The sequence below is a fragment of the Camarhynchus parvulus genome, chromosome 4A (genome assembly GCF_901933205.1).
Source record: "Camarhynchus parvulus chromosome 4A, STF_HiC, whole genome shotgun sequence".
NCBI lineage: Eukaryota > Metazoa > Chordata > Aves > Passeriformes > Thraupidae > Camarhynchus > Camarhynchus parvulus.
In genome coordinates, this window is record NC_044600.1 from 6,030,687 (window position 1) to 6,055,747 (window position 25,061).

Genomic DNA, 25,061 nt, shown 5'->3' on the forward strand with positions numbered 1-25,061 from the left:
GCAAATGAGAGATTTGAGCTGGCATTCAGATTTCTTTGGATGTCAGAAAGCTTGTCTTGGACCTGTTGAAATCCGTTACTTCTGCCAACCTTAGGAAAAAATAAACTATAGAGAATATGCTCTCAGTGACTTCTCAGCACTGCCTAAATCTTACCTTGTACTTCCCTCTTTGTCCTCATTAGCACCACTTCCCAGCCTCTCCAAAACCCTGACACTGGTGCTGTTTTCTACTTTTCCCAGCCATGGGAATTAGGAGCTCTCTTTGTGTGCTGCTGTGGCTTCATGTGTCTCAAGGGGAATCCCCCACCCCAAGCAGACTCTTTGTTAGTAACCTCTGAATGAACTTAATTCTAAAACTTTTTCATTCTCCTTCCAGATCCAAAATGCCCTGGGGATGTGGATCTCCAGAGTGGGGACTGGGACATCAAGACCATTACCAGCTCACTGAAGTTCTATCTCAGGTAGCACTGCAGGTCACACCTGCCCCAGGGAGGCAAAGGGGACTGGGGCTGACCCAGATGAAAGCTGAAATGTGCTCCAGATATTCACATCTGGCTGTGGAAAAGGGCAAAGTGACAAAGGCTTTGGGAAGAAGAATGATGAATAGGGATGTTGCAGAATCCCTCAGTCCCATGGGGAGGGCTCTTTCACTGATACTGACTGCAGAGGGAAATGCCACTGGGACTTGGTGGCTCTGAGGGATGAGCCAGTTTGCCCATTGGTCTGAGATGGTCACAAGTGGGTCACAGTGCCCTGCAGAGCTGAGTTTTCTTTCTGGTTGTTGCAGGAACCTGTCTGAACCCGTCATGACGTACAAGCTCCACAAAGAGCTGGTCCTGGCTGCCAGTAAGTCCCACAGCTTCCCCAGCGATGGTCCCTGGCCCTGCTCTCCCCAGCCAAGGTCCATCAAAGTCACTTGACAGAGCTCTGCCAGCCCAGCTCTGTGTGTCCCACTGCTTCAGCTGTAGAGACAGCAGTGCTCTCTTCTCCAAGTGTTTTTCTGTGCAGGGGATGTGGTGCTGGATGTTCCCTTCCCTCCCTTGCTCCTTCCCTCAGACAGGGTCTGTGGTCTCAGGGGGGTCTGGAGAGCCAGTGGATGGCACTCACTTGAAAGCAGCCACAAGAATTGTTTCCCTCTAGTATTGATATATTTATTTTAAAACCTGTGAGGGAATGGGATGTGCTGTTGCCCCCCAGATAAGTAGGTATTCCCTTTAGGTTGTGAAATTTGTCCTGGGATGTTGAAAACAGCCCATGGAAGGCATTTCTGTGCTGTAGCTGTTGGGATTGAGTCACAGCTGGGACTAACAGAGGTCAGCCAAGAAGCTGCTCTGTGGCTGTCACCTCGTTGTGGCCACTGCAGATAAGCTGTGACAGCTGTGAGCCAGTGCCCTGTGAGGGAAACAGGGATGCAGAGAGCATGATGAGGGTCATCACCCTCAGCATGGGAGTGCTGGCATTTGGAAATGTGTGGAATTAGAGCATCCCTCATCCCACTGTGCCTCCAGAAGTCACAGGGAGACTGGGAGGGATGCCCACTTCTTCTTCATGTGTCCCTCTGGAGAATGAATAACACCCATTTTTCTTGGAAAGGGAAATGTTCCACCTCTTGCTGAAGGTAGTCAAGCCCAGGATTTATTAGTTTCAGAGCTGGTTAAACCCATGCTGGCTGGGTGTGACAGGACGTTTATCCCTTCCCTGCCCTCCCCCAGAAACTTGCACCATTGAGCTTCCCAGCCACCCAGACCCCACACTATTCTTTTCACACAGGGTATTTTATTGTTTCCTGATTATTTATTCTTCTAAGGTTGACCTCTTTGGGTCAGGGACTCAGGTTTATTCCCTGTAGGATATTTTTAGGTGCTGTTCAGTGTCAGAGCTCTCTGGGCTCATAGACTCCCAGAGGGAAGCTGTGTGCTGCCAGGTGTGTGGAACAAGGGTGTGAAGGGGAGGACCTGCCCATGCCCAACCTCTTTTGGAGTGTGTCCTTGGGCTCCTTTTCAAGCTCCATTTCTTCCTCTTTCCACTTCATATTGTTTCTCACAGAATTCATCCTGTTGCTGTGAAATCTCACTTTCCTCTGCTCCCTTTTGCTCCCATGCTGCACAGGGAACAGCTTCCACAGGTTTCCTTTGGCTTTATATTTCTCTGGTGTATTTTGTTTGAAAGTGTTGGGTACAAATTCTTCTTTGTGTTGCTGCTTTCCAGAGTCTGAGAACCTGGATTACAGGCTGGGAGCCATTCATGCACTGGTCTATAAACTGCCTGACAAGAACAGGGAGATGTTAGAACTCCTCATCCAGCACCTTGTCAAGTAAGCAGATGTTTTCCTCTAAAAACAAAGAAAGGGGAATAATGGAATCAGCAGAACGAGCCTTTTTGGGAGGTCGGGCTTGCAAAATTTTACCCACTGTAGTCCCCTTGTGAATTTCCATGTGGCTTGCACAAAGAGGGTGACTGTCCTTGCTGCCCTTTGCATGGAGTGATGCTTCTCTTTCTGGTGGTTCCTTCCATCCCCTTTCAGATATGCACAGAGCAGCAAATGATTTAAAAATAAAAATACTCTCTGAGAGCAGGGACTGTAAATTGTCACCCCTCAGAAATTTATTGGAAACCACCATAGTGTGCTCCCTAAATTCAGTTCTCTTCCTTCAGAAGGAAAGAAAATTAAAGCCAGAAGTCAGTTGTGGATAAAAAGGATATAGGATTTAAATGATTCCTTTTGTGCATATGTTGTGCAGATGACTTTTGATTGCAGAGTTAAAGAGGATCTGGGAGTGGGAAGAGATCAAATGAAGATGCTATCAGCACATTGCTCTCTCTAGCATCTGTCCGAGCCAAATGTGTGTGTCAGACCTAGAGCCATGTTTGTCACTGCTGGGAAACAAATTCTAAAACACAATGAAGAAAATGGAATGACTGATTCTTAGTGTATCCTGGGTTTTGGTGGGGTTTTTTTGTTTGTTTGTTTGTTTTTTTCCCTTGGAATAAGATCTGTTTGGAAAAAAACAAACCAAACCAAACTCTGTTCCTCCTTCCCCTGCCCTCTGCAGCGTGTGCGAGCACAGCCGGGAGAATCTGATGTCACCGTCCAACATGGGGGTGATCTTCGGGCCCACCCTCATGCGAGCACAGGAGGACACCGTGGCAGCCATGATGAACATCAAGTTCCAAAACATCGTGGTCGAGATCCTGATCGAGCACTTTGGGAAGGTACGGGGCGGCCCCGGAGCAGCCCCGGCTGCTCCAGCCTGCTCCTGCAGACTGTTGCTGTGGCAACACGGCAGCTCCGGCTCCTTCTGGAGTCTCCTTGGGCTGGCTTTGTGTAACACTCTGCTCTGAAAGGCTTCAGGAGGGAGCAAAGAGTAGCAGGTGTGTGTTCCTCAATGTTGCTGTTATCTGGTCCCAGAGGAAACAGCGAATCTGGGCATTTTTGCCTTTTCTTGTTAAACAAGGGAAAGCTTTATTGAAAAAAACCTATTGTATGACTGCTCATTACAGGGTTTCACTCTTTCCTTTGCTAGACAGGAGCTAGGCCAGAGGAGAATTGGTTTTAATGGGCACGGTCCAAGATGAGACACTGCACAACTGTTAAATCAGTGGAAAAAAAACTAGGGCAGACAAGTGTTGAATGGGTGATGAAAGTAATTCAGCTGTGGTTGTGTTCAGATACAGACACAAGGATGGTTTGGAGATGGAATGGGGAGCCTGAGGGAGGTCTCACTGGACTGAGGGGGAGTCTGAGGGAGCTGCTGCCTGGGGTGGAGCCTTCAGAGGAGTTGAGGCTGGTGCCCATGTCCCTGGGCCATGCTCTGACAGGACTGAGAGCCCTGGAGAGCCTCCAGTCTCATGTGCCCTCCATGGATCTGTGCTGGGTGTTCATATTTCAGCCTGAGCATCGCCCGTGTGCCCAGCCAGGCTCTGGTTGCTGGGCTGGTGCTGAAGATGCACGTGCAGACAGCAGCTTTGTCATGTGGAGTTCTGCCTTTGGAGAGCAGAATGTTCCACTGTGTCTGTGCTCACACTTGCTCTCAGATACCCGACACCGGCTCGGGGGTGTCGGGTGGCTGGGGGTGACAGGAGCTGGGTGTTAATATTGAAAGCTGGAGCAGCCTTTGCATCCAGAGCAGCAGATCCTGAGCAGGGAGCAGATTCCTGCCCTGCTAACAGCCCTGGGTTCCAAGGAGTGAGTTGGGTCCTCCAGCCCTTCACAGCAGAGTACACAGTGTCCAAACCTCTCTCATGGAGCTGTTCACTCAGGGATGCTGTTTGCTGTGAGGGGCTGGGGCAGCTCCCAGCATGCAGGGCAGCACGTGGGCAGGGGAAAGCTCCCTTTGGAAAGGGAAGAGGCAGCCAAAGCTGGAACAGAAAGGTTCTTGCAACAGGAATGTGGAGCCAGAGCAACCAGGTGGGGACCACAGGGGGGTGTGGGACCAGATGAGAGGGTGGGAGTTGGCTGTGATGCCAAGGATTGAAATGGGATGGAAAAGCTCAGACAGGCTTCTGAGTACCCAGAGCAGAAGCTCATGGAAACACCAGCCAATTCCTTTATAGGTCTCTATGAACACTTGTAATAAGTTCCCACAGAAAAATGGGGACTGGTTTTTGTCTGGGATCTCACATGCTCGCTCCAGAGATGAGGCTTTGTGCTCCCCTCCTTACAGCCTGCAGCACAGTCTGAATCAACACACCCTACCACCTCTGAGAGCTGGCATGACAGCTTTAATTAAATCAGATGTCCTTTTGCTTGCTTTTAATTTCACCAGCAATAAGGTTAAGTTAGTCACATTTATTGGATCGAGTTTATAAGTTCGGTGTTGGAGCTGACACAGTCTTCAGCTCACACATGAGCAAACAGCTCAGATGAGACTTGGAGGAAGAGGGGATGTGGGTTATATGGTGCAATCTGAAGACTCTGAGGACAGAGTAACTATTCATGAAGTGTTTGTGGATAATTGCTGTTTCCACAGCTCATGTTTCAATGCTGTGGTTAAATTAAATTGATTGTTCTGGAAACACCTTCTTCCCTGTACAAACCTCCTCAAGGTGAGGGTCTGTCAATATCTTTGTACATTTATGTTATTTAACTTGATTTTCAATTAGAAGTAAATCAGAGCCTGCACCCACCTCTTGAACACAAGTCATTTGTGGTTGGTTTAGCTTGGGTTTCAGGTGTTGAAAGCAGTATTCTTTGGTACCTGTATAAGTGTCCATGGGGAACTTAATGTTTCTTTTAAAAGCAGGATTGGATTCTGCTCGGGATAGAGGAATGAGGTTGATATTTCCAAAAAATTTCCCTCCTACAGGCAATCCTTTGATGATTTAATAATACTCAAACTGCTTTTAATTCGTGTGCTATGTCACAGCAAGAGAGTACTTCAGTACTCCTACCTTGTGTTTTGGAGCAGGGAATGTGTCTTGCCCCTCCCCAGGGCAGAGCCCAGCAGGCAGTGAGCCAGCACCCGCCCTGAGTCACCAAACCCTGAGTGTGGGGGGTTTTTTCCCAGAGTGGGTGTGTAATCTTCCCTCACTGGAGATATTCCAGAACTGTCTGGACACAATCCTGGGCTATTTGCTCCTTAGGGAAACTCTGCTTGAGCAGGGAGGATGGACCAGATGAGCCACTGTGGGCCCTTCCAGCCTGAACCATTCTGTGATTCTGTGTTGTTTCTGCTCTCCTTGTGCAGATTGGGCCAGGCTGTTGGGAGCAAAGCCTGGCTCTGGCACATGGATTTATCCAAAGCCAGCCAGGCTGGGCCAGAACAGCCTGACCGTGGGGTGTGGGGAGCTGTCTGCCACTGCCAGCCCTCCCCAGGCACACACTTGGGACCAAGAAATTTAAACCAGGGACATGTTTTCCCCTCCCATCCCCCATCTTGGTCTCCTAGCCCTGCTCTTTGGCCTGGAGAAGAAGGAATATATTTTTGGTTTAAATTACCAAAATGAGACATTTAATCAAAGCAGAATGTTACACTTCTTCATGGTAAGATTTTTCTGGGTGATGCAATTGGGCTGTTTTTCCATATTGAACTGTGGCCCAAGGGTGTGGTGACCCAGCATGCCAGTGGGGCTGGCACAGCTCTCCTCCTCTAGGCTGGAGCCAGGAAGGGTCCAGCTCCACATCTCCCAGGACAGGCAGTGCAGCCTCTGGATTCAGCAGCTCAGGCCACGTCTCCATAGTAACTCAGGCTTTAAAGCCTGATAAAACTTCAATTAACATCCCTGGGAAGAACACAGGAGCAGTTGCTGTGGGCCTTGATGGGGTGTTTCAGCTCTTCAGATGTATTTCTTTTTCAGCTCTTAAAAAAAGCCCTGACATAAATGAGAACCTCTCAATTAATCCCAACTAAATAGGTGCCACATTACCAGTGAGAAAAGGAGATAAAACTTCTCAGTAGCATTGCTTTTATGCCAGTATTTCATCCCAGGTAATTTCCTGGTGCCAAATGTGTCATTGTAAACCAAGAGCTGAAGGGTTTTAGTGTTAGATCTGGAACAATGCAGGGTTGGTTTGGGTGATTCGGGGATTGTATCTCGGTGACGATGGGAATCTTGCTGTTGGTCAGGAGCTGTCAGCTCCAAAGCCTCCCTCATCTGCTCCGGGGAAATTTGCTTCTACAAATTTTCTGTGTTTGTGATCTTCCTGCTGAGCTGCAGGGACATTGTGTGTGGTGGGAATGGTGTCAGTGGTGGGGACAGTGTCAATGGTGGGGACAGTGTCACTGATGCCCACCATCACCCTCTGTGCTGGGCAGGGGTACCTGCAGGGGGAGGTGAGGCAGCAGCCCCTTTGTGTCGGGTCACCTGAATGTGTGTCCCTTTGCAGATCTACTCTGGCCCCCCAGAAGACACCACAGCCCCCCCAGTGCCCCCACCCAGGGTGGCTGCCCGGCGGCACAAGCCCATCACCATCTCCAAGCGTCCCCTGAGGGAAAGACCTGTCTTCTTCAATGCCTCTGTGGAGGAGAGTGGAGGTCAGTCTGGCTGTTCCCTGATGCCTTACCTGCTTCTCACTGCTCCTGCTTCCTGTAACACCTTTCCAGGAGCAATGGAGGTAACAGCAGCAGGGCTGCACTTTCCAGGTCCTGGACGTGGCAGGCAGTGAGGGCTGCTCAGAGAAAAAGGAAAGCAAAAAACACTCATACATTATTTGCATCATGTCACAAGTCAGATTTTCTGAGATTTGGGTTTTTCTGCTACCTGCTGCATGCTCTATTAGCTAAAGTAAGGCTGGTTCTTGGCACAGAAGAAGCCCAGAGGAGAGGTTTTGTGGCATCAGTGACAAAAAAACTGCATGGAGTGTTGGTGGGATGGTAGCCAGGGTAGGCTGTGCTGCAGGAGGCCCAAGGAGGTCTCAAGCTAGCTCTGCTGCTGGCAGTTCCACATCCAGAGCAAGAACTCCAAAGAACTTTTTCAGGACGCAGTGAAGGTATTTCCTAGACCAAGTTCTACTCTGACATTATCATAACAACTTAAGCATTTCCTTCAGCTGGATTAACAGCAAAGGGCACATCACCTTAAAATAATGTTTCTGCACCTGATTTGCTCCAGTTGTCACTGCAGGCTGTGCCCTGATTGCACAGTCACCAAAGAGATGGAAAGTCTTTCTCCATTAGTTTTCAGAGCTCTGATGATGTTTAGGTATAAAGTGCACTTTGTGACACTGGCAGAACATGATTGATTCACATTGCTCTTTAAAACTCCCAGACTGCTAATGGAGTTGAGGCTGGCCTTGGATTTCAATGCTTCCTTGACCTGGGAGCAGAAGCATTTGTCAGGTTCATTGCAGAGCTCCTGCTTGCTCCTGGTTCTGCAGCACAGCAACAAGGCTGGGATGAGTGGCTTTTGGAGGCACATCAAGTGCAGCACACACCTAACCCCAGGGCTCTGTGCCCTCTTGTCTCCACAGCAGAGAGGCTCAGCCAGACCCCCAATGGTGGCATGGAAGCCCCCAAGCCCCTGCACCGCAGCCGCCTGCCCGCGCCCCGGCCGGGGGGGGACGAGCTGGGGCGTGCCCCCACTGAGAGCCGGCCCCAGCTCCGTGCTGAGCCCGAGCTGGGCAAGCTGGGGAAAGGGCTGCCGGATGGAGGGGCCAAGGCAGCTGGCAGGGCGGCCAACGGCGTGGTGACCAGCCCTGCCCTGAGAACCGCCACGCTGCAGGCCAGGAGACCGGCACCCCGGCCAGGCATCTGTGGCAGAGAGGGTGAGTGTGTGCCAGGGACCTGGCCAGAGCCAAGCAAGTGCCCAAGTCAGCCCTCCCTGGGCACATGGTGGCCTCTTCTCTTGAGTCCTCCCAGTGTAGTTCAGCAGGAGTGGCTGGGAGACCAGAACAGCCTAAGGTGTAGGCGCGGGTAAAGTCTGACACTCATTCCTTGTTGACTTGATTCTTAAAGACTTTGAAGGGTTAAGTGAATAGTAAGGTTGGCTGGATCTTGGGGAAGAAAAGAAGCCGAGGAGAGGACAGGTGGTGTCACTGTCCAGGATGAAAGCTCAGCTGCAGGAATCACCAGTTTGTGCTGTTCCTCTCCCATTCACAGAGCAGCACCGCACAGGGTTTGGTTAAGAACACTTGTCATTCCCAGGAAATATCAGCTTCACAGTCAGCAACTGCATTAAGTTTGTCCTTGCAGGTCCAGCTCCAGCCCCTGTTCCAGTGTCAGGAAAGCTTTTCTGGGACAGGTAGTGTGGGAACTTCTTTCCCTGGACTCTGTCCCTCTATTCTGGCTATTGGCCGCTGTCAGTGAGAGTGTTGAGGCAGAGGGGCAGAACTAAACCCATGGACCTGTTCAGTGCCCCTTCATAAATAGCTGGCCTCTGCCAGAGCTTCCTGCTCAGTGTTTGTTATCTCCATCCCTGCAGGTGACTGTGACGGTGTCCCTAAGCCACGTTCCCATGGTGATAAGCCTGTGATAACGCGTCCCCCTGTGAGACCTCCGGATCCACCGTGCCGGACTCCCCTCCCTCCAAAGCTGGAGCAGAGGCCAGATCTGATAGCAGGGACAGCAGAGGAGATGCCCTCATCTGTGTAAGCCAGCAGCCCGTGGAGGGTGCTTGGTGCTGGTGGGGACACTTGGGGGCTCAGTGGCTGGAGCCTGTGGATGCTCCCTTGGCGCTGGTGCAAGTGCAAGTTTGAATGTCACTTGGAAAGCTGAGCAGAGGGCACGGCCAGGGAGGGGAGTGGGGCCACAGCGAAGGCAAACATGAAGCTCTGGAGCTGCTCAAGCACAGACCCAGGGCTGAGCCTTGCCCCATCCCCTTCCCTGCTGTTCCTGGGTTGGTGGAGCTGAGCCCTTCCCTGTCTGCCCCCAGCAAACCTCCCAAGCAAGACACTTTCTGGGGCAGGACAAGATCCAGCTTGGATCTTAAGGGAACTGTGTGAAGTTCAGCTTCATCTCATCCTCAGATTTCTTTCAGATTTTAAGAGAGCAGAAACCGTGCTGGCTTTAGTGGGAATTAACCTAAAGAAAACAAAAGGTGCCATGAGGGTCAGCTCTGTGCCAGAACTCCCTTAATTCCTTCTCTGGGATAATTTAACTTCTCTTTCTTGATCATGGGTGGGAGCACAAAAACACTAAAGGAAAGACCATAAAGGGCATGGATGCACATAGGATTATAGGCAAGAGCACAGGAATAATGACTGGATGTGGCACATGGTGCTATGTTTTAGTTGGTGTGATGGTGCTTGGTCCAAGATTAGACTCCATGATCTTGGAGATGTTTCCCAGCCTAAATGATTCCATGATTCCATGGTTCTATAAGCAGCCCACCCAAAGCACTGGCAGGTGGTGTGCGGGTGGAGCGAGCACAGAAGGAGCCCGGCTCTGCCTTGGCACAAGAACTGTCAATTGAAGGTGATCTCTGCAGTGCTGCCAATGCTGCAGCTCATTCCCCTGGCACAGAGCAGATCTCATTAGCAAGTTGCCAGGTCGAATCAGGAGAGACTTCTCCTGTTTTCTTTGCAGGGTGGCCTCTAGGACCAAGTTCTTTGAGACGGCATCCCGAAGAACAGGCAGGTAAGGCTGGCACGGGGAAGGTTCTGTGTGGAGAGCAGCAGCCCTGCAGCACAGGGTGCTCCCTCTGAGGCAGAGCCAGCACAGACAGCCCCAGCCCGAGGCCTGCCTTGTCTTGTACTCTCAAACAGCAGATGGGGCTCAGCTAAAATGCTGAAACTAAACAAAGAGCACAAAGCATAAAATGTGAGTCCAGATACAGACTTGATAAATTAAATCCACCAAGCACAAACATCCCTGTGGATCCCTGTTACCGGGTGTGTGGATCTGTGTGGTGTAGTGCCCACTGTACTCAGGCTTTGTGGGAAGATCAGGTCATGGGTGAGGTGATGAGGGCTGGTTAGGTCCCAGCAGCTGCCAAGAGAGCATGGCTGGTCCAGCCCAGGGGGTGTGCAGACAGTGAGCTAGGTGGTTATGGGGACAGTGTGGGCAGAGCCCTCAGCTCTGAGTGGCAGCAGGTGCCATTTGTGATAATATTTGCCCAAATAAGCCTCAGCTTCCTGCTTTGAAAAGCTGCCAATCTTTGCCCAAGAGAGAGCAGGTTTGTGTGTAAGTCTGAGAACTGCTGCTGCAGGTACTGAGAAAACATTTGTGCTATTGCAAAACTGACCCCTCCCTGCCCATTACCCAGCCTCGAGGAGCTTGTGGAACTGAGTTGGAGCTTGCTTCTTGCACTCATTTTTTCTCTATTCTTCTACTTCCTTTTATGCAGTTCTTCATCACCACAAGGCAGGATCCCAAGTGATGAGAGCTGAGGCTAAAGGTATGTGTTTATAACAACAAATTGAATAATAAACTGAAAGCGGACAGGTAAGACAAATCAGCATTTATGGGGTTTGTGGAGGGAACAAACAAATTATGTGAGATTCTAGTCGTTCTTCCATTACTGGTTGATTTGCATTGCTGCACAGAACATGGAGCTTGTTTTCTTCTTCCAGGCTTTGTAAGCACACCTCAGCCCAGCTGGACCCGGGAGACTTTCTGTGCTTGTGACCCAGGAGTCAGAGCTGAGCCTTGCCAGCCCCAGTGCCCTGGAGAGCAGCTATCTTACTGGACGATGATTTCCAAGCCACAAGTGGCTCAAGAAATTAGGAGAGAGAGACCACGATGGAGAGCAGGTCCTGCCCACACATCTGTGTTGAACTGTTCCCTGCCCTCCCACCTCTCCTCCCCTCTCCTCCCGTGTGTGCCATGCAGGTGATGGCAGCATGGGCAGGGCGGGGGGACACGGACCGCCTGTGGAAGGGACAGTGGAGCCCCTGTTCACCTGCTCACTTTTGGGAAACACGCCTTGAAAAGGGTGTTTGGACAGCACAAGGGCTGAGTCCCTCTGTTTGATTGCAAGGGCAAAACAGCTGCAGTCCCCCCTTGCCCTGCTTGCCCTGAGATCCCCTTCCTTTGTGCTTGTGTCCCTCACTTGGTGAGTGTCAGTGTGTGGGACAGCTGTGCCTGCTAATGCTGCCCATGGTGACAAAAGCTGGGCAGGGATGGAGGAATCACTGTGCCCAGCTCTGTGGGATGTCTCCTCATCTCCTCCTGGATGTCCCTGGCCTGGGACACTACACTGACAGACAGGCTTGGCCAGGGGCTTAGCCTGAGCCATGGCCACAGCCTTGCCTGGGATCAGCTCTCAGGCAGCAGCCTGGGGTCAGCAGCCCCCAAGGGTGCAGCAGGGGGAAGGGGGCAGCAGGTGCTCCTCCTCTTCCTCCGCTGCCTCCTCTTCCATGAGCCACACTCCCACCAGATGCACTTCTCACAGACCCACCAAGAAGTCTCCATCCTGGGTGATTGTGATGGCGAGCACAGAGGTGCTGAGGATCTGAAACTCAGTTTGTGGGTCAAACCTATTGTTTGGCTTTTTTTTTAAGAACTGCCCAGTTTGTTGTCTGCTTGTTTATTCATTTCCAGTACAAGATGCCCAGCCTGTCCCTCAGCCATGGCCCTGTGGATGATGCCCATTGGCCCAGGAGGTGTCCCTTGCCAGGACCTCTGTGGCACTAGAGGCTTGTCTGTTGCTCCAGCTGCCACCAGGGCCCAGCTCCAGGGCTGTGCATGGCAGAGAGCTACTTCCCTGCTTCCTCCATCTGCCCAAAGATGACTCCCTCCTTTTGAATGGTTTTCTTTAGGTGCTGAGAGCATTTGCAAACCAGTGGCCAAACATTCCCACAGCTGCTTCCCAGGTGCTCCATTCCCTGCAGCATGGTGTCCTGCCTGGTGCAGGTCCTTCCCACCTCCTGGCACTTTGTGTGACCTCGTGTCTCTTATTGCTGAATGGCACACAGCTCACGTGTGTCGTGTCCATGGTGCTCTCACTCCCTTGGCTTCAGCAGTGCCCCAGCTGCTCCGTCCTTTAGGCCTGGCACATGAAAGTGGCTTTAAAACCGAACCAGCCCTGTGCTGTGGCAGTTCAGGCTGTGCCACGTGCACTGGCAGCCCCTGGGGCTGTGCTGGGCCCCTCCTGCTGCAGCCCCTCACCAGGGGCTCAAGGACAAGGCACAGGGGTTCTGATCAGGAGTCTCTGAACAGGAATGGAGCTGAAGATGGAGCCAGCTGCTCTGACCAGCCTGGCAGTGGGGCCACCTGCCTGCAGCATATCACCCCCTGGCCCTGTTGGGGTGTTGGGCCTGTGGCTCCCACACAAAAGGCCAGCATTTCCCTACTGTCTTTCTTGGTTTGGGACACTCTTTGGGGACCCCTCGAGCCTGTCAGTTGGGGAAGCTCCTTGGGTTGTGCTGATGCACGTGGCTCTGGAGGTGACATTCTGTGAGAGCAGCGGCAGTCACATCCTCCTCCTGCTTGTGCCCACTGCCCAGAACAGACCCCCAGGACAGAGCTGGGCTCCATGGGTAGGGAGAATCCATCGGTGACTGGGTTTCAGTCTGACAATGTGAGCAGTGGGGAGAGACAGCTTCCTGCAGACTATTTCATGGTGTCCTTTTAAAGTTCTTTGTCACTTGTATGTCTGTGCTGATTTTTCCTGCACCTGTGGGTGCAGCTGAACACTGGGGACCAGCAGTTGGGGCGGTGGGGACGCTGGTTGTGCTGGCAGGGGGCTGTGGGGTCCAATTCCTGCTGCTGTGGGGCCCAATCCCTGCTGCTGTGAGCACAGTCCCTGCTGCCAGTGGCCCAGGAGTGACAGCTGGGAATGTGGGATCGCCCTGTGCAGCATGGCAGCCCCCAGCATCAGCCCTGGAGCCATTGTGATGTGTACAAGCTTAGGTTACTGCAAGTGTTTATAAAGTTTCCATGAAATGAAACAGCCATCTCAGTGTGTTTTGTTCCTCTTCACCCTGGGCCCAAGTGCTGTCCCCACTGTGCCCCCTCTGCAGGCAGGCCCTGCTGTGGGGGCCCAGCTCTGTGCCCCAGGGAGGCCACACAGGGCTGTGTCCATGGGATTGGGAGTGCCCTGGGCACTGCCATAGCCCCACTCTGGGTCTGCAGTCCCCAAAGCTGGTTTTCTGCATTTTCTCACTGGAGAAGCTGCCCTGCCTATCAAGGCTGAATATTCCTGTGCTGCTGCAGTGCCTGGACAGCATCCTGTGCCCTGGGTCACCAAGACTCCACTTTTCCTGTGACCACCAATGGCTTCTTTCCATCTATCCAGCACTCTTTTCCCCTCCTCACATCTGTTTCCCCCCTCCTTTGACATTGCACACCAGTGTTTGCTTTTCAGGCCTCTTGCTTTCCTTTAGCAGTGAGCCCTGTCCCAGGAGAGAACAGCTTCTCTCTCTGACACGGGAATCTCACAGCCAGCTTTGGAGCCCGCATTTCTGGAGAAGCCTGACAGAGGTGACCGCTCCAGAGGATGCTCCTGGGAAACAGGGACAGCCAAGGTGCCTCCACAGCCACGAGGGTCCCCAGCTGGAGAAGGGGAGCATTCCTACCCACACCCTGCTCAGGGCTGCCTGGTTAGGTTACTGGTTTTGGGATCCTCCTGCAATTATTTTGTGCAGGCCCCGCCCCTGCCCACGGGCCCTTGGTGCAGCACAGGCCAGGTTTGCCAGGCCAGGTTTGTCAGCTCCAAGAGGTCTGTGCCAGGCCAGGTTTGCTAGGCCAGGTTTGCCAGACCTGAGAGGTCTGTGCCAGGCCAGGTTTGCCAGGCCAGATTTGCCAGGCCAGCTTTGCCAGCTCTGAGAGGTCTGTGTCAGGCCAGATTTGGCCAGGCCAGGTTTGCCAGCTCCAAGAGGTCTGTGTCAGGCCAGGTTTGGCCAGGCCAGGTTTGCCAGCTCCAAGAGATCTGTGCCAGGCCAGGTTTGCCCGGCCAGGTTTGCCAGGCCAGCTTTGCAGCTCCAAGAGGTCTGTGCCGGGCCAGGTTTGCCCAGGCCAGATTTGCCAGGCCAGATTTGCCAGGCCAGGTTTGCCAGACCAGCTTTGCCAGCTCTGAGAGGTCTGTGCCATGCCCTGGCTCTGGGCCCAAGCAGCCGGAGCATTCCCGGGGCGGGCATGGACACAATGCACCAGAAGCAGCAGCTGGAGGGTTTTCTGCTTGTTTTTTCTGGCTTCTTGTTTCTCTCAAAAGTTTCCTTGTGGGTCTGTAACTTTTCCAGGGCTGGATGAATTCAAAACAGCGGCATTTGGGGAACTAAACTGTTTCCTTTCCTCAATAGGCCTTGTATGAAGTGATCGTGAACTGGAACAAGCATTGAGGCACTGCCCCAATAATCCTTGTCTGCCAACCCACAGGTGCCTGGCTTGCTTTCTTACAGAAAACATTTGGATTTAATATGAGCAAGAAAATTATTTTCCAGCACAAGTAAAACCTTTCAGGTTTTTATAGAGAGAAGATAACAAAACAAGCAGTTCCAAAGCTTGAGCCTGAGCCTCAGTGAGTTCTTCCCAGAGGAAGATTTGAAGAGGCCAAAGACTCTGCAGCAGACACATCTGTGTGATAAATTTAGAATTGAAATATACTTAGTGGAGCACTGACATCTGAAATTTATGTGCTACACAGAGACCCGTGAAGGCGCTGGAATCCACCCACGTGGGATTCCTTGGAGGATCAGAGCTGTAGTTTTCAGCTCTGTAGTTCTCCCTGACCCATCCCTCTGCACCATTACCCATCTGGATGCTCCGAGCTGGGAGCAGCTCCCTGTGCTGGGTGGGTTCCTGGCAGCCCTTAGCAGGTTTCTTGGCCCGTACACATGGCTGTAAATCAGGTCAGGCCTCCAAAAAGTCCTATGATTGGCTTAAACAATCAGGAGACACTTTGAACTAATAAAGGCCATAATGTTTTCCATTCTCTGTGTTTTCAGAAGTTTAAGAAGTGCTTTAACAGCCTCTGCCAGTGTCTCTAAGAGCTCCTGCAAGGCAGAACTTCTGAAGATTCTTGAAATCCTGTATAAAATGGGCCATGCCCATGAAGGCTCAGAGGCAAGGCCCCACAAGCTCCATTCTCCCATAGCTCCATCCTTCCTCACTGTGTGTCCTGCACACCCCAGCTCCCTTCAGTGCCTCCCAGAGGCTCTCCTGGTGGCCCCCACACCATGCTGCCACACGTGCCACTGCGCCCACCCTGCTCCTGTGGATGGGGCACGGGGCATGCCAGGCAGGCCCTGTTTGCCCTCCCCTTGGCACCTGCCCACCGCTGGCAGAGGGAGGCAGCAGCAGTTTTGGGTAAGGAGCAAACCCCAGTGTTGGCTGCTGTCCCTTGTGTCAGGGCACTCGAGTCAGGGTGACCCCACTGAGGTCTGTGGCTGCCACTGGCCCGTCCTGGGAGCACAGGCACAGCCCTGACACCACGGCAGGCACACAGGGCTGGCTGCCAGCACTGCAGGGTCACAGTGCTGGCACTCCCAGACCCCCAGGGAGGGGAACTGATGAAAGGGCTTTTTGGGAACTCGTCAGTATTTTTGGAAACAGAACTTCTGTCTGTTTTAAAAACATGCCACTTTGTGCTATGAAGACAAGAACAAATAAATGACCTTAAAGCATGAGGCCGTTTTAGGGTTTTCATGATGTTTCCATATTTTCTGTTTCCATATTTTCAAGATTTCTTCTTCATGGTAACTGGACTTTTTCCTGTGAGCTTGGTGTGCTGTTCTGCCAGGGAGCCAAGGCATCTCTAAGGGCAGCTCTGGAGCCCGCTGGCATGTGGCTCACCCCAGTGCTGGCATGGTGGCTGTCACCCTGCTGCCAGGCCCCAAAGCTACAGGAATGGTCAGGGAGGTCAGCAGCTTCCCTGTGACCTGTAGGTCCTGGTGAGCTGTGCAGGGGGGATGCAGGGTGTAGGATGTGGGATGCAGGATGTGCAGCAGAGGTGGCTGGAGCATAGCAAGGCAGAAGGAGTTCAGTGAGGTGAATTTGTCCTTCAGCTTCAGTTCTGACCCAGCAGCCCCCAAGTGGTGGCCTCACTGTCCTCCCACAGACACTGTTCAAGCCGCACGAGTTTGGGGCCACCAGAGACCAAGGCCAGTGTAAGCCCAGGATGTGTAGCCACTGAGGGACCAAGTCCATCATCCCATGAGGCACTGGACCAGTGGCTCCTGAATGTCCCTGGTGTCCAAGTGGCCATTTGGCAGGTGACACTGGGACTGACATGCTGGCAGGTACCCAATCTGCCACACCGGCCCCGAGGAGCTGAGGCCTGCTCAGTGTCCATTAAGGGTGAATTTTGAAAATAACAAAATAATTTTTCTCTGTGACTCAGAGCAAGGGATGGGATCAGGTTCCTTGAGGATGACAAACCCAAGGGTTTTTATTCTCTTGGCACACTGTTCTTCAGCTCACAGGGCACGCTGTGTGGACTGCTGCTGTGCAATTACACACCAGGCATTGCCAGCTATTTGTGGCCCAGCGAGGTTTATTTTTTCCCCCCAAGCTCTTTGCTTTGTCTCAGTGAATCAAATCTTGGCCCTGGGAAGGATTCACATCTGTGCCTTGAATTAACAAGTGGCTGATAAGCGTCTTCTTTATTACTTGGAGAGCATAGGTCAATTTTATAAAGACGTTGCAGAAGAATGGATTTAAACTGTTCATAAAGATACCAAAAACAATGACAAGAGCAGGAGGACACTGGCCTTTATTAGCTCCTTGCTTTGAGAAATATATTAATCAACTGAAATTCAATTTAAAAGACCCAAAGAGGAATATATGAAAGGATTAGCCAATTGATATGTAATTGAATTATGAGTTCAGACGTGATTCATAGTGAAATCTGAGTGTGAAAGACAGCCTACAACGATCCAATGTACAGCCTCATCTACTGGCAAATGACCCACTGATTCCCAGTGCCTTTGCTTGCTGGCAGCCATCACACCCACAGCGATTTCATGCACAAAATCGACACAAAAGCCAAATGCAGGCAGAGGGTAGAGCTCCAGCAAACCGGATTCTGCATTTATTGGACTCAGAACAACAGCGGATTTTCAGGTTACAAAAAGAACTGAACAGCAAGCGTGAGGGGCCACCCTGTGGCATGGCTGGGGGCTCACGTGGGCCCCAGGCATGGCTGAAAGAGAAAGGAGAATTTTCATGTACCCCCAGCACGGTTTCTTTACCTGGGTGCCAGGCAGGCCCCTCTCTTTGGTTACACAAATAAACGTCCTTCAGTCCCACATGGGGACTTGAGAGTTGCAGTTGTCCCCAGGGCATCCTGCACTGCACCCCATTGGCCCCAGCAGCATCTGTCACCACAGTCCAGCCCTACCAAAACACTCTGGGGCTCTCTCTTCTTTGTCCAATGCATTCAGTTCCAATTAAAAAAAAAAAAAAAAAAAAAAAAAAAAAAAAAAAAAAAAAAAAAAAAAAAAAAACAACAACATAAAAACCCAGCTGTGTCAGCAATCCATCTAATTCCTTCTCTGGGATAATTTACCCTCAGGTCATGCTATAATTTGGGCAAAGCACTGCAATTCCACACTGGGCCAGACCAGGCTGTGTGCTCTGCACCTTCATCATATGGTTTGTGGGGTCTCCAGGCTCACAGCCCCATGGAAATGGGGCCAAGGCGTGCCCAGTATTATGCTCAGCCCTCACCTTGGAGCCAGGCCCCTGGAAAGAACCAGCATCATACCCCAAAGTCTCTCTGCCATTCCAAGACTGCTGGCTCTTCTTCTTCTGGCAATGCTGTGGCACTGGCTTCTCTCTTTCCCTCAGCTCTGGTGGAAGGAGCAATTGCAGACTGGCCTTTGTTACTCCCAGGAACACAGCTGTGGGCTGGGAGGCTCCCCACGCAAAAAGGCACCAGCAATGAGCTTTTTGGCTTATTACAAAGAAAGTAAAATATATCAAATAGAGAACTCTTATTATTACAGAGACATGTTAACAAAGAGAAACAGCATAAAATTGCCACAGAACACCAAATATCCAGCACAGAGAGCAGCTTTTATCCACTTGCTAAGGGTTTATGGGGGTGCAGAGATTTACTCTGTGAGTCACAAGCACAGCATCCCTCTGCTGCTGAAGGGAAGGAGCACCGGGAGCAGGCACCAGTGGGCAGGGGAGGCTCTGACCCACCCAAAGGGGCTGGGACACCCTGCCTGCCCACAGCCACCCCCAGTGGCCACAGCCAGCCCTGGGCCTGCACACAGGCGCAACACAGACACTCTCTGTGACCCCAGCATTCTGCCCAAATGTGTGAGGACTCTTTGTGCAAGTCAAAGAGGGAAGGAACAAGGGACACTCCGTTGTTCCCCAATGCAAACACTGTCCCTGTCTAACCTCAAGAAGACACAGGAAGGCTGGAGAAGGTGCTGCTGACCCCAGCCTATGCTAGTGTGTGCTCTCTGCATGCCACAAAAAGGGGGACCTTTGCAAACTGGGCAGCACCCAGCCAGAAAAATAATTAAAAGTCTCCATTAAATTGGCATGTTCTGACTCATCTCCTGCAGAGCATCCAGTACCTCAGTGTGCAACCAGAGAGGACTCTTAGAGCACGTCACTAAATAGATATCTTTAGCAATAGAAAACGGGCCATGCCTTTATTTTATACAGAGATAGATAATTTTAGCATACATTATGTTATTGAAACATCCAGGGCAAGAGCTCAGCAAGGGGAGGGACACCACAGGGACTGCAGGGCTGGCTGGTGGTGGGAGGTGACTGAGGGCAGCAGCTCTCGGGCTGGCTGGGAGGCAGGTGACACCTTGGGTACCCTCAGCATTCCCTACAGACCACAGGGACAACCCCATGGCCCAGAGCAAGGAGTGGTACTGCAGGGAGGGTCCTGCCCCAGCTTCACTTCCCTCACCGAGCATCCTGTCCCCTGAGCCAAGCACAAAGGGCTTCTTGGACATTATGGCAGTGGCATGTGGATGCTGCCAGCTCTCCAGACTCAACCACAGCCTCTCCAAGCAGAGAGCTGCTGTCCTGGCTCCTGCTCCTGCTGGGGCAGGGGGTGCTGGCAGGAGCCTGTCAGGCTCAGGTGGGCACAGATCAGTGACACCTGCCCTGGGAATGCTGCATGCCATCGCAGCATTGCATTTGATCTGTCTCACTGCTTCTGGCATGACACAGGGCTGAGGAAGTGTCCCTCTTGCCCTCACTAAAGGCAGCATCCTTTATCCCACACCCTCTGTTATGGAATGGTGCCCATCCATGCACAAACACTGCTCCCAGGGAGATGCCAAGGTCTGTATCCCTTGTCCTCCATCTGCTGCCTTGGGCAGGAGCTGATGGGCTGAGCCAGGACTCAGACTGAGCCAGCTCAGAACGCCCCACACCTCTGAGATGAGCCAGAGCACAGTCAGGGAATCCACGAGGGAACATGGAGATGGCTGATTTCAGCTGTGACACCCAGGGGGTCCCAACTCCAGGGCTCAGCCCAAGGAGAGCCTCAGGGACATCTTCTTTGGGACTGTGAACACGGTGAAATTCTCCTTGCTTTATTAAAGCAAAAGTAGACAAGAAAATGCAAAAGAAAACAAAAAGCATAAAGATAAATGGCAGGAGTTGGACTTTGGTATTTCTTAAAGCCTCTTCTTCCCCAGTTCCTGCAGCAGCTCATGAAAATCCACATGGAAACAGCATTAATTCCCCCAGCAAATACACACACAGGTGCTGCGAGTCCTGGCTCCCACATTTCCTGGTAATCATATTGTAAAACCCCAACTTTTGAATTAACAAGTTGCAGACGTTTACTGTGATAGTGAAGAGACCGAGAACCTGACCTCAGTGCCCCTGACTGCCCCTCTGTCCTGGGCTGGGGGTGCTCCCCATGAGCTCCTGCCTCACTCAGCACTCGCTGTGCTGGGTGACACACATGGGGCACAGGCAGAATCCTTTCCCTGCTGCCCCACTTCTCATTCACATGGTGCTCCCACCAGCAAAGCAGGGTGGGCAAATCCCTGTTAGGTTTGGCCTCTTTTCAGTCTCCCAGCAGATGAACACCCAGCAGGACACTCATTAACCAACCAAACCTTCCCTGACACGAGCCTGTGCGAAGCACAAAGCTCTCCCAAACTGCTGTTCCAACTGCTTGGAGCCTGAGCTGATAACAGGGACTGGGAATCACCACAGTGATTCTCAGTGCTCACAGTGCTCACTGAGCTCTGCTGTGAAGAGTCAGGGAAATTTCCAGAAGACAGGGATGCACCAGATGAAAATTTTTACTGGTTCATTTGCAAATATCTGTAGCTCACACCAGCACTGAAAATGCCAGCAGCCCCCTGGCATGGGGGGGCTCTGAGAGCAGCAACCTGCTGGCTGCCAGCCAGAAAGTTCACCTATGGGTTCTGTTCCTGCCTACATGAGAGGATTTCAGGAGGAGGAGCAGGATCAGAGCCCTGTCTAGCAGAGGAAGGAAAACCATTGCAAAGAAAGATCCTCTCCTTCCATAGGGGCTTTTTCCCCACTCCTTCTTATAATGAAAATCCCATCAAAAGGTTGAAAAGCATCAGGGAAATTGTTTGTTTTACTCCAAGAGTGTAAAGGAGCATCTGCACCATGATGGCATTTCCTGGAGAGCTGGGCACAGGGTGGGCACAGGGCTCTGGGTGTGCTCACTGCCCTGGGAGGATGCAGAGTTGGCTGTTTGTCTGTGCTGGCACAAGAATCCCTCGTAGATGTCTGGGTTGGTAATGCCAGGCCATGTCACAGCCCATGCTGGCATGTGTGACCCTGGCACCAGCCTGTGTGTGTGTGCAGTCACTGACAGCCTGTCTGGGTCTGGGCAGGTGGTTTTGATGTACTCAGGATGTGCAGGAAGATGGGAACTAAAACACCACAGAGCACAGAGGCTTGGCTGCAGTGTGTGTGCTGGGGACAGGCTGGGTGTGTGGGGCAGTGCACATGGGATGGGGTGTGGGTGGTGTGTAAGGGATGGGGTGTGGGTGGTGCACATGGGATGAGGTGTGGGTGGTGCACATGGGATGGGGTGTGGGTGGTGTGGTGCATACAGGACCATGTACATGGGACAGTGAGTGCACAATGGTGTCCTCCTGGGCTGCAATCAGCCACTGCCATCAGCAGCAGCTGTGTGTGCTGCTTCCAAGAGCAGGGGATCTCTTGGTGCTTCCCTTGCAGCCCCCCAAAGAGCCCTGGTGGCAGCAGCCAGTTCCCACAGCCACCTCTCCATGGACAGGATTCAGAGAGGAGTCCCATGGTCCCACAGGTCCCGTAGACCCTGGCCTTGGTCTTGGCTCCAGAACACTCATCTTCTGGCATTGGAAAAAAAATAGTTGGGACAAAATATTTGGGACAAATGAAGGGAAAGAGCATAGCTGGAATCCCAGGTCTGCAGAGCCATGACAGGAGCAGAGCAGGTGTGGGGGCAGGGGCTGCAGGTGCCCAGGGGAGCCAGGCAGGTGTGAGGTCCGAGGGCATCAGGCACTTTCAGAGGTGGGTTCAGCTTTGTCAGGGAGCAGCAGCTGGCAAGGACAGAAATGTGACTGCTGAGCACCCGGGGGTCTGCAGGGCAGACCAAGACCCAGCCGGACAGGCCATAGGAAAAACATCCCAGGTGGAAAACAGGAGCCAGCCATCGTTGGGGGATTTCCAAGGTGATCTTCCTTGGCAGGCCTTGTGCTGCAGCCTGTCCTCTCCATCGCTCGTGTCTCGGCAGTGCAGGCCAGTCCCAGGGCTGAGCTGACCACAGCAGATCCCACAGTGGCTGCAGGGCCCGTGAACTCCTCAGCCACAAATTTGCCTTGTCCCCCAGCTCTGCTCTGCTTCTCTTCTGCAGTGTTTGAACTTATCTGCCTCCCAGCACCATAGTGCAAACAAAGCAAAGAAGGAGGCTGGCGACATAACCCACACCCAAACGCGGAGCTGCAACGTGCTTTGTGTTGTATTCTTTTTATAAAAATCACCCCAAACCCACCAACCACTGGCACTTCTTCTGCTGTCCCATGGCCCTGGGCTGCTGGAGTCACAGTGACAAACAGAGGAGAACACTCAGACATGGTGCCACTGCCCCCACCAGTCCCTGTCCATCACTGTGAGCAGCTGGTGCCAGGCAGAGGTCGGTGCCAGGGGTTCAGTTCAGAGGTACCTCAGGAAAATAGTAATCTCAGGAATCCCAGCAGGTCTGTCACTGCCTGTCCTCTTGGCCACCGCCACAGAGGGATTCCCCAAGGCACTGCAGGACAGTAGTGCAGAAGTAACAGGCAGGAGATGGCTGGAATGGGGGTGGCAGCACGGGGGTCCCTCTGAAAGATCACTGTGCATGGAAGTAGATAGGCTTGACTTTTCCAGACAGGATCTTGGGAACCTGCACAGAGATGATCTCGGCCATCATTTCTGGGTAGTCCACGCTCACCATGTGTGCCTTGATTAGGAGATCAAATGTAAACTGATGCAGGTCCTTGGCAATCTGGAAAAGGAAGAGAGCTGGTTAAACAAGTCCCTGGGCAGTGCTTTCTCTGGGAGGATACATGACAGAGGTCCCACCTTCCCTGGGAAAGGGAAACTGGATGAGACTATCCAGTGCTCTCTCCAATTGTATCTGAACTCCTCCCACGATGGGGAGGTTGTTCCAGGGAATGATCATTCTCTCTGTGAAAAGTTTCTTTTTTATATTGTTCCTTATGCATTTAGATGGACATTATGTGTACAGATGGACATTTCCCTGTCCTCTCTTACCGGATGCACAGAGTCCAGGACCTTGGTGAGCTGGTAAAACCTCCGCGAGCAGGAGGTGGGGTTCTTCCTCTTGCAGGCAATGATCCGGTCAAGTTCCTTGATGTAATTCATGCGGAGCTCATCAAAGAGCTTCTGGTTCTTCAGGCCATCCACTGGAACTGGGTGGGAGGGGAATGAAACAGTGAGAGGAGCCCAGAGAGTGACAACAATAGGAGAGCAGGAGGAAGGCTGAAGCAGGGGACATCTCCAGCCTCCTCCTGGGAAGTGAAAGTCCAGGCACAGGAAGAGCACCAGATGCTTCAAGGGCGATGCAGCAGCAGGTGCTGGAGCTCTGTAGAGGGAAGGGTGTGCATACTTACTAATACTGAAGAAGAGGAGAGCCTTCATACAGAGGAACTCCTGGGGGGTGATCTGAAGCCACCCAAATTCCTGGGAGAGGTGCCTCATCCTGATGCACTGGCTGTACATCCTGGATTTGTGCATGCGGTACCTGGCAGGGTGAGACGGGCACAGATGGCACGGAGCCCAGCGTGCATGTGTGTGACACGGAGGACACTCCCTGACCCAGCAAACCCCACTGCCTGGCACAGCCTGATGCCAAGGGCCCAAGCTCTGCCACATGGAGCATTTTCCAGAAGGCCTGTGTGTGATCCTCACTGGACACAGATGGCTACAAGGCACTTGCAGCGTTTGTCTGAAGAGTGACTGCAATGATTTCCCAAACATTTCTGTCTATGAGGGATATGAGGCTGAGTTGGAGCTCCCAGGCAGGTGGGAGTTTGCCTGCTGCTGTGTTTGGTTATTGGGTTCAAGCTCCTAAATCTGACTGCCAGCAAACCCTCCCCAGCTCTAAGCTGATGGTACATCAAGGAGATCCCACCAGGACCTTACAGTACATTTTGTCTCTATCTCTGCTCACCCCAGCTACCCAACAGAGCTGGAATTCAAACCCCATGGCAGAAAGGCAGAAATGGAGCACTCCCTCACCCAGCTTCTGCTGCTGCCCTGGTGGGCATCAGCCCACAGCAAGGCTGAGGGAGCAGGCAGAAGGACCCAGAGAGGCATCACAGTGCCCTCACTGCTCGTGGAGGTCACCATGGGTGGTGGCAGTGGGGAGCAGGATGGGCATAGCCAGGGTTGGCTGTGCTGGGCAGCTCAGTGTAACTGCTCTAAGTGTAGCTGGTCACCTGGGCTGACCCAAACCCCAGCATCAGGCTGTTGTTGTTTCACACTTACTCATTGAAGACCAGGTCTGGAGCGAAGTAAAGCATCCTGGAATTGACATTGGTGAAGGATCTCCATCCCATAGCAAACACCATCAGGCCCATCCAGGAGTACTGGATTATTGACATCTGGTCATCCACATGCAGGTTGCGAAATCCTAGTAAACAATAAGGGAGGGATGTTACAAATTACTGTTGGGTTCCTGCAGTTTCCAGGGCTGTTTCCAGGTAGATTCCAGCTCTCCTGCAGCGCTTCTCTTAGGACAAGGTGGTCAGTCCACAGCCCAAGCTCAGCCAGCTCATGTCTCAGGACATGAGTCATGACATGGAGCTCCCACCTTGACTAGGAATCAAGGATAGACAAGCACAAACCTGCCCCTGGAAGGGAAGAAAGGGAACTTAGAGACAAAGAGGGGAGAAAGTTCCATTAGGACTGCACCGATTTAAGTAACTGGACTTTAATGTGATGCTCAGAGGCAGCAGGCAGCCCCTAGGCCTCCCACCATGGTTACAGAGGCTCCGGTTTCTGCCCCATACACGCTGCATGGATCTCTTGACTGTGGGAATGAGCATGGAAACCTCAGCTACATTGCAAGAGAAACAAAAATAGCAACTAAATTCAAATTACCATTCCCAGATGGCAGCCCAGAGTTAAACCCCAGGCATGCTTACACCACCTCCAACGCTGTTTTTTTCAACGTACTCGTAAATAGGCAAATATAATTGAGTTTCAAGGCAATCATGCATTATTTCAATCACATATTAAAGCAATTTAACAGCTCCAGTGTATAATTACAACCCATTGAGGCAA

General features: G+C 52.1%; 2 protein-coding genes across 3 annotated transcripts in view; one reads left to right on the forward strand and one right to left on the reverse strand.

Annotated features, from left to right (window-relative positions):
• OPHN1 (oligophrenin 1) overlaps positions 1–13,267 on the forward strand; it is a 51,845-nt gene extending 38,578 nt beyond the window's left edge. The window contains exons 15-24 of one of the 2 annotated variants that reach the window (XM_030967627.1): positions 377–461; positions 788–846; positions 2,209–2,314; positions 3,054–3,213; positions 6,827–6,974; positions 7,910–8,203; positions 8,860–9,025; positions 9,963–10,013; positions 10,723–10,773; positions 10,949–13,267. In XM_030967627.1, the coding sequence (XP_030823487.1) occupies positions 377–461; positions 788–846; positions 2,209–2,314; positions 3,054–3,213; positions 6,827–6,974; positions 7,910–8,203; positions 8,860–9,025; positions 9,963–10,013; positions 10,723–10,765 (1,112 nt within the window). In that variant the 3' untranslated portion in view covers positions 10,766–10,773; positions 10,949–13,267. The remainder of the gene's footprint in view (positions 1–376; positions 462–787; positions 847–2,208; positions 2,315–3,053; positions 3,214–6,826; positions 6,975–7,909; positions 8,204–8,859; positions 9,026–9,962; positions 10,014–10,722; positions 10,774–10,948) is intronic. The other variant, XM_030967628.1, reaches the window with a different exon arrangement.
• An 8,961-nt stretch (positions 13,268–22,228) lies between these two features.
• Positions 22,229–25,061, reverse strand: part of AR (androgen receptor) — a 35,389-nt gene continuing 32,556 nt past the window's right edge. The window contains exons 5-8 of the mRNA XM_030967746.1: positions 24,264–24,408; positions 23,387–23,517; positions 23,028–23,185; positions 22,229–22,758 (exon numbers count right to left, since the gene is read on the reverse strand). Of these exons, the coding sequence (XP_030823606.1) occupies positions 22,603–22,758; positions 23,028–23,185; positions 23,387–23,517; positions 24,264–24,408 (590 nt within the window). The 3' untranslated portion in view covers positions 22,229–22,602. The remainder of the gene's footprint in view (positions 22,759–23,027; positions 23,186–23,386; positions 23,518–24,263; positions 24,409–25,061) is intronic.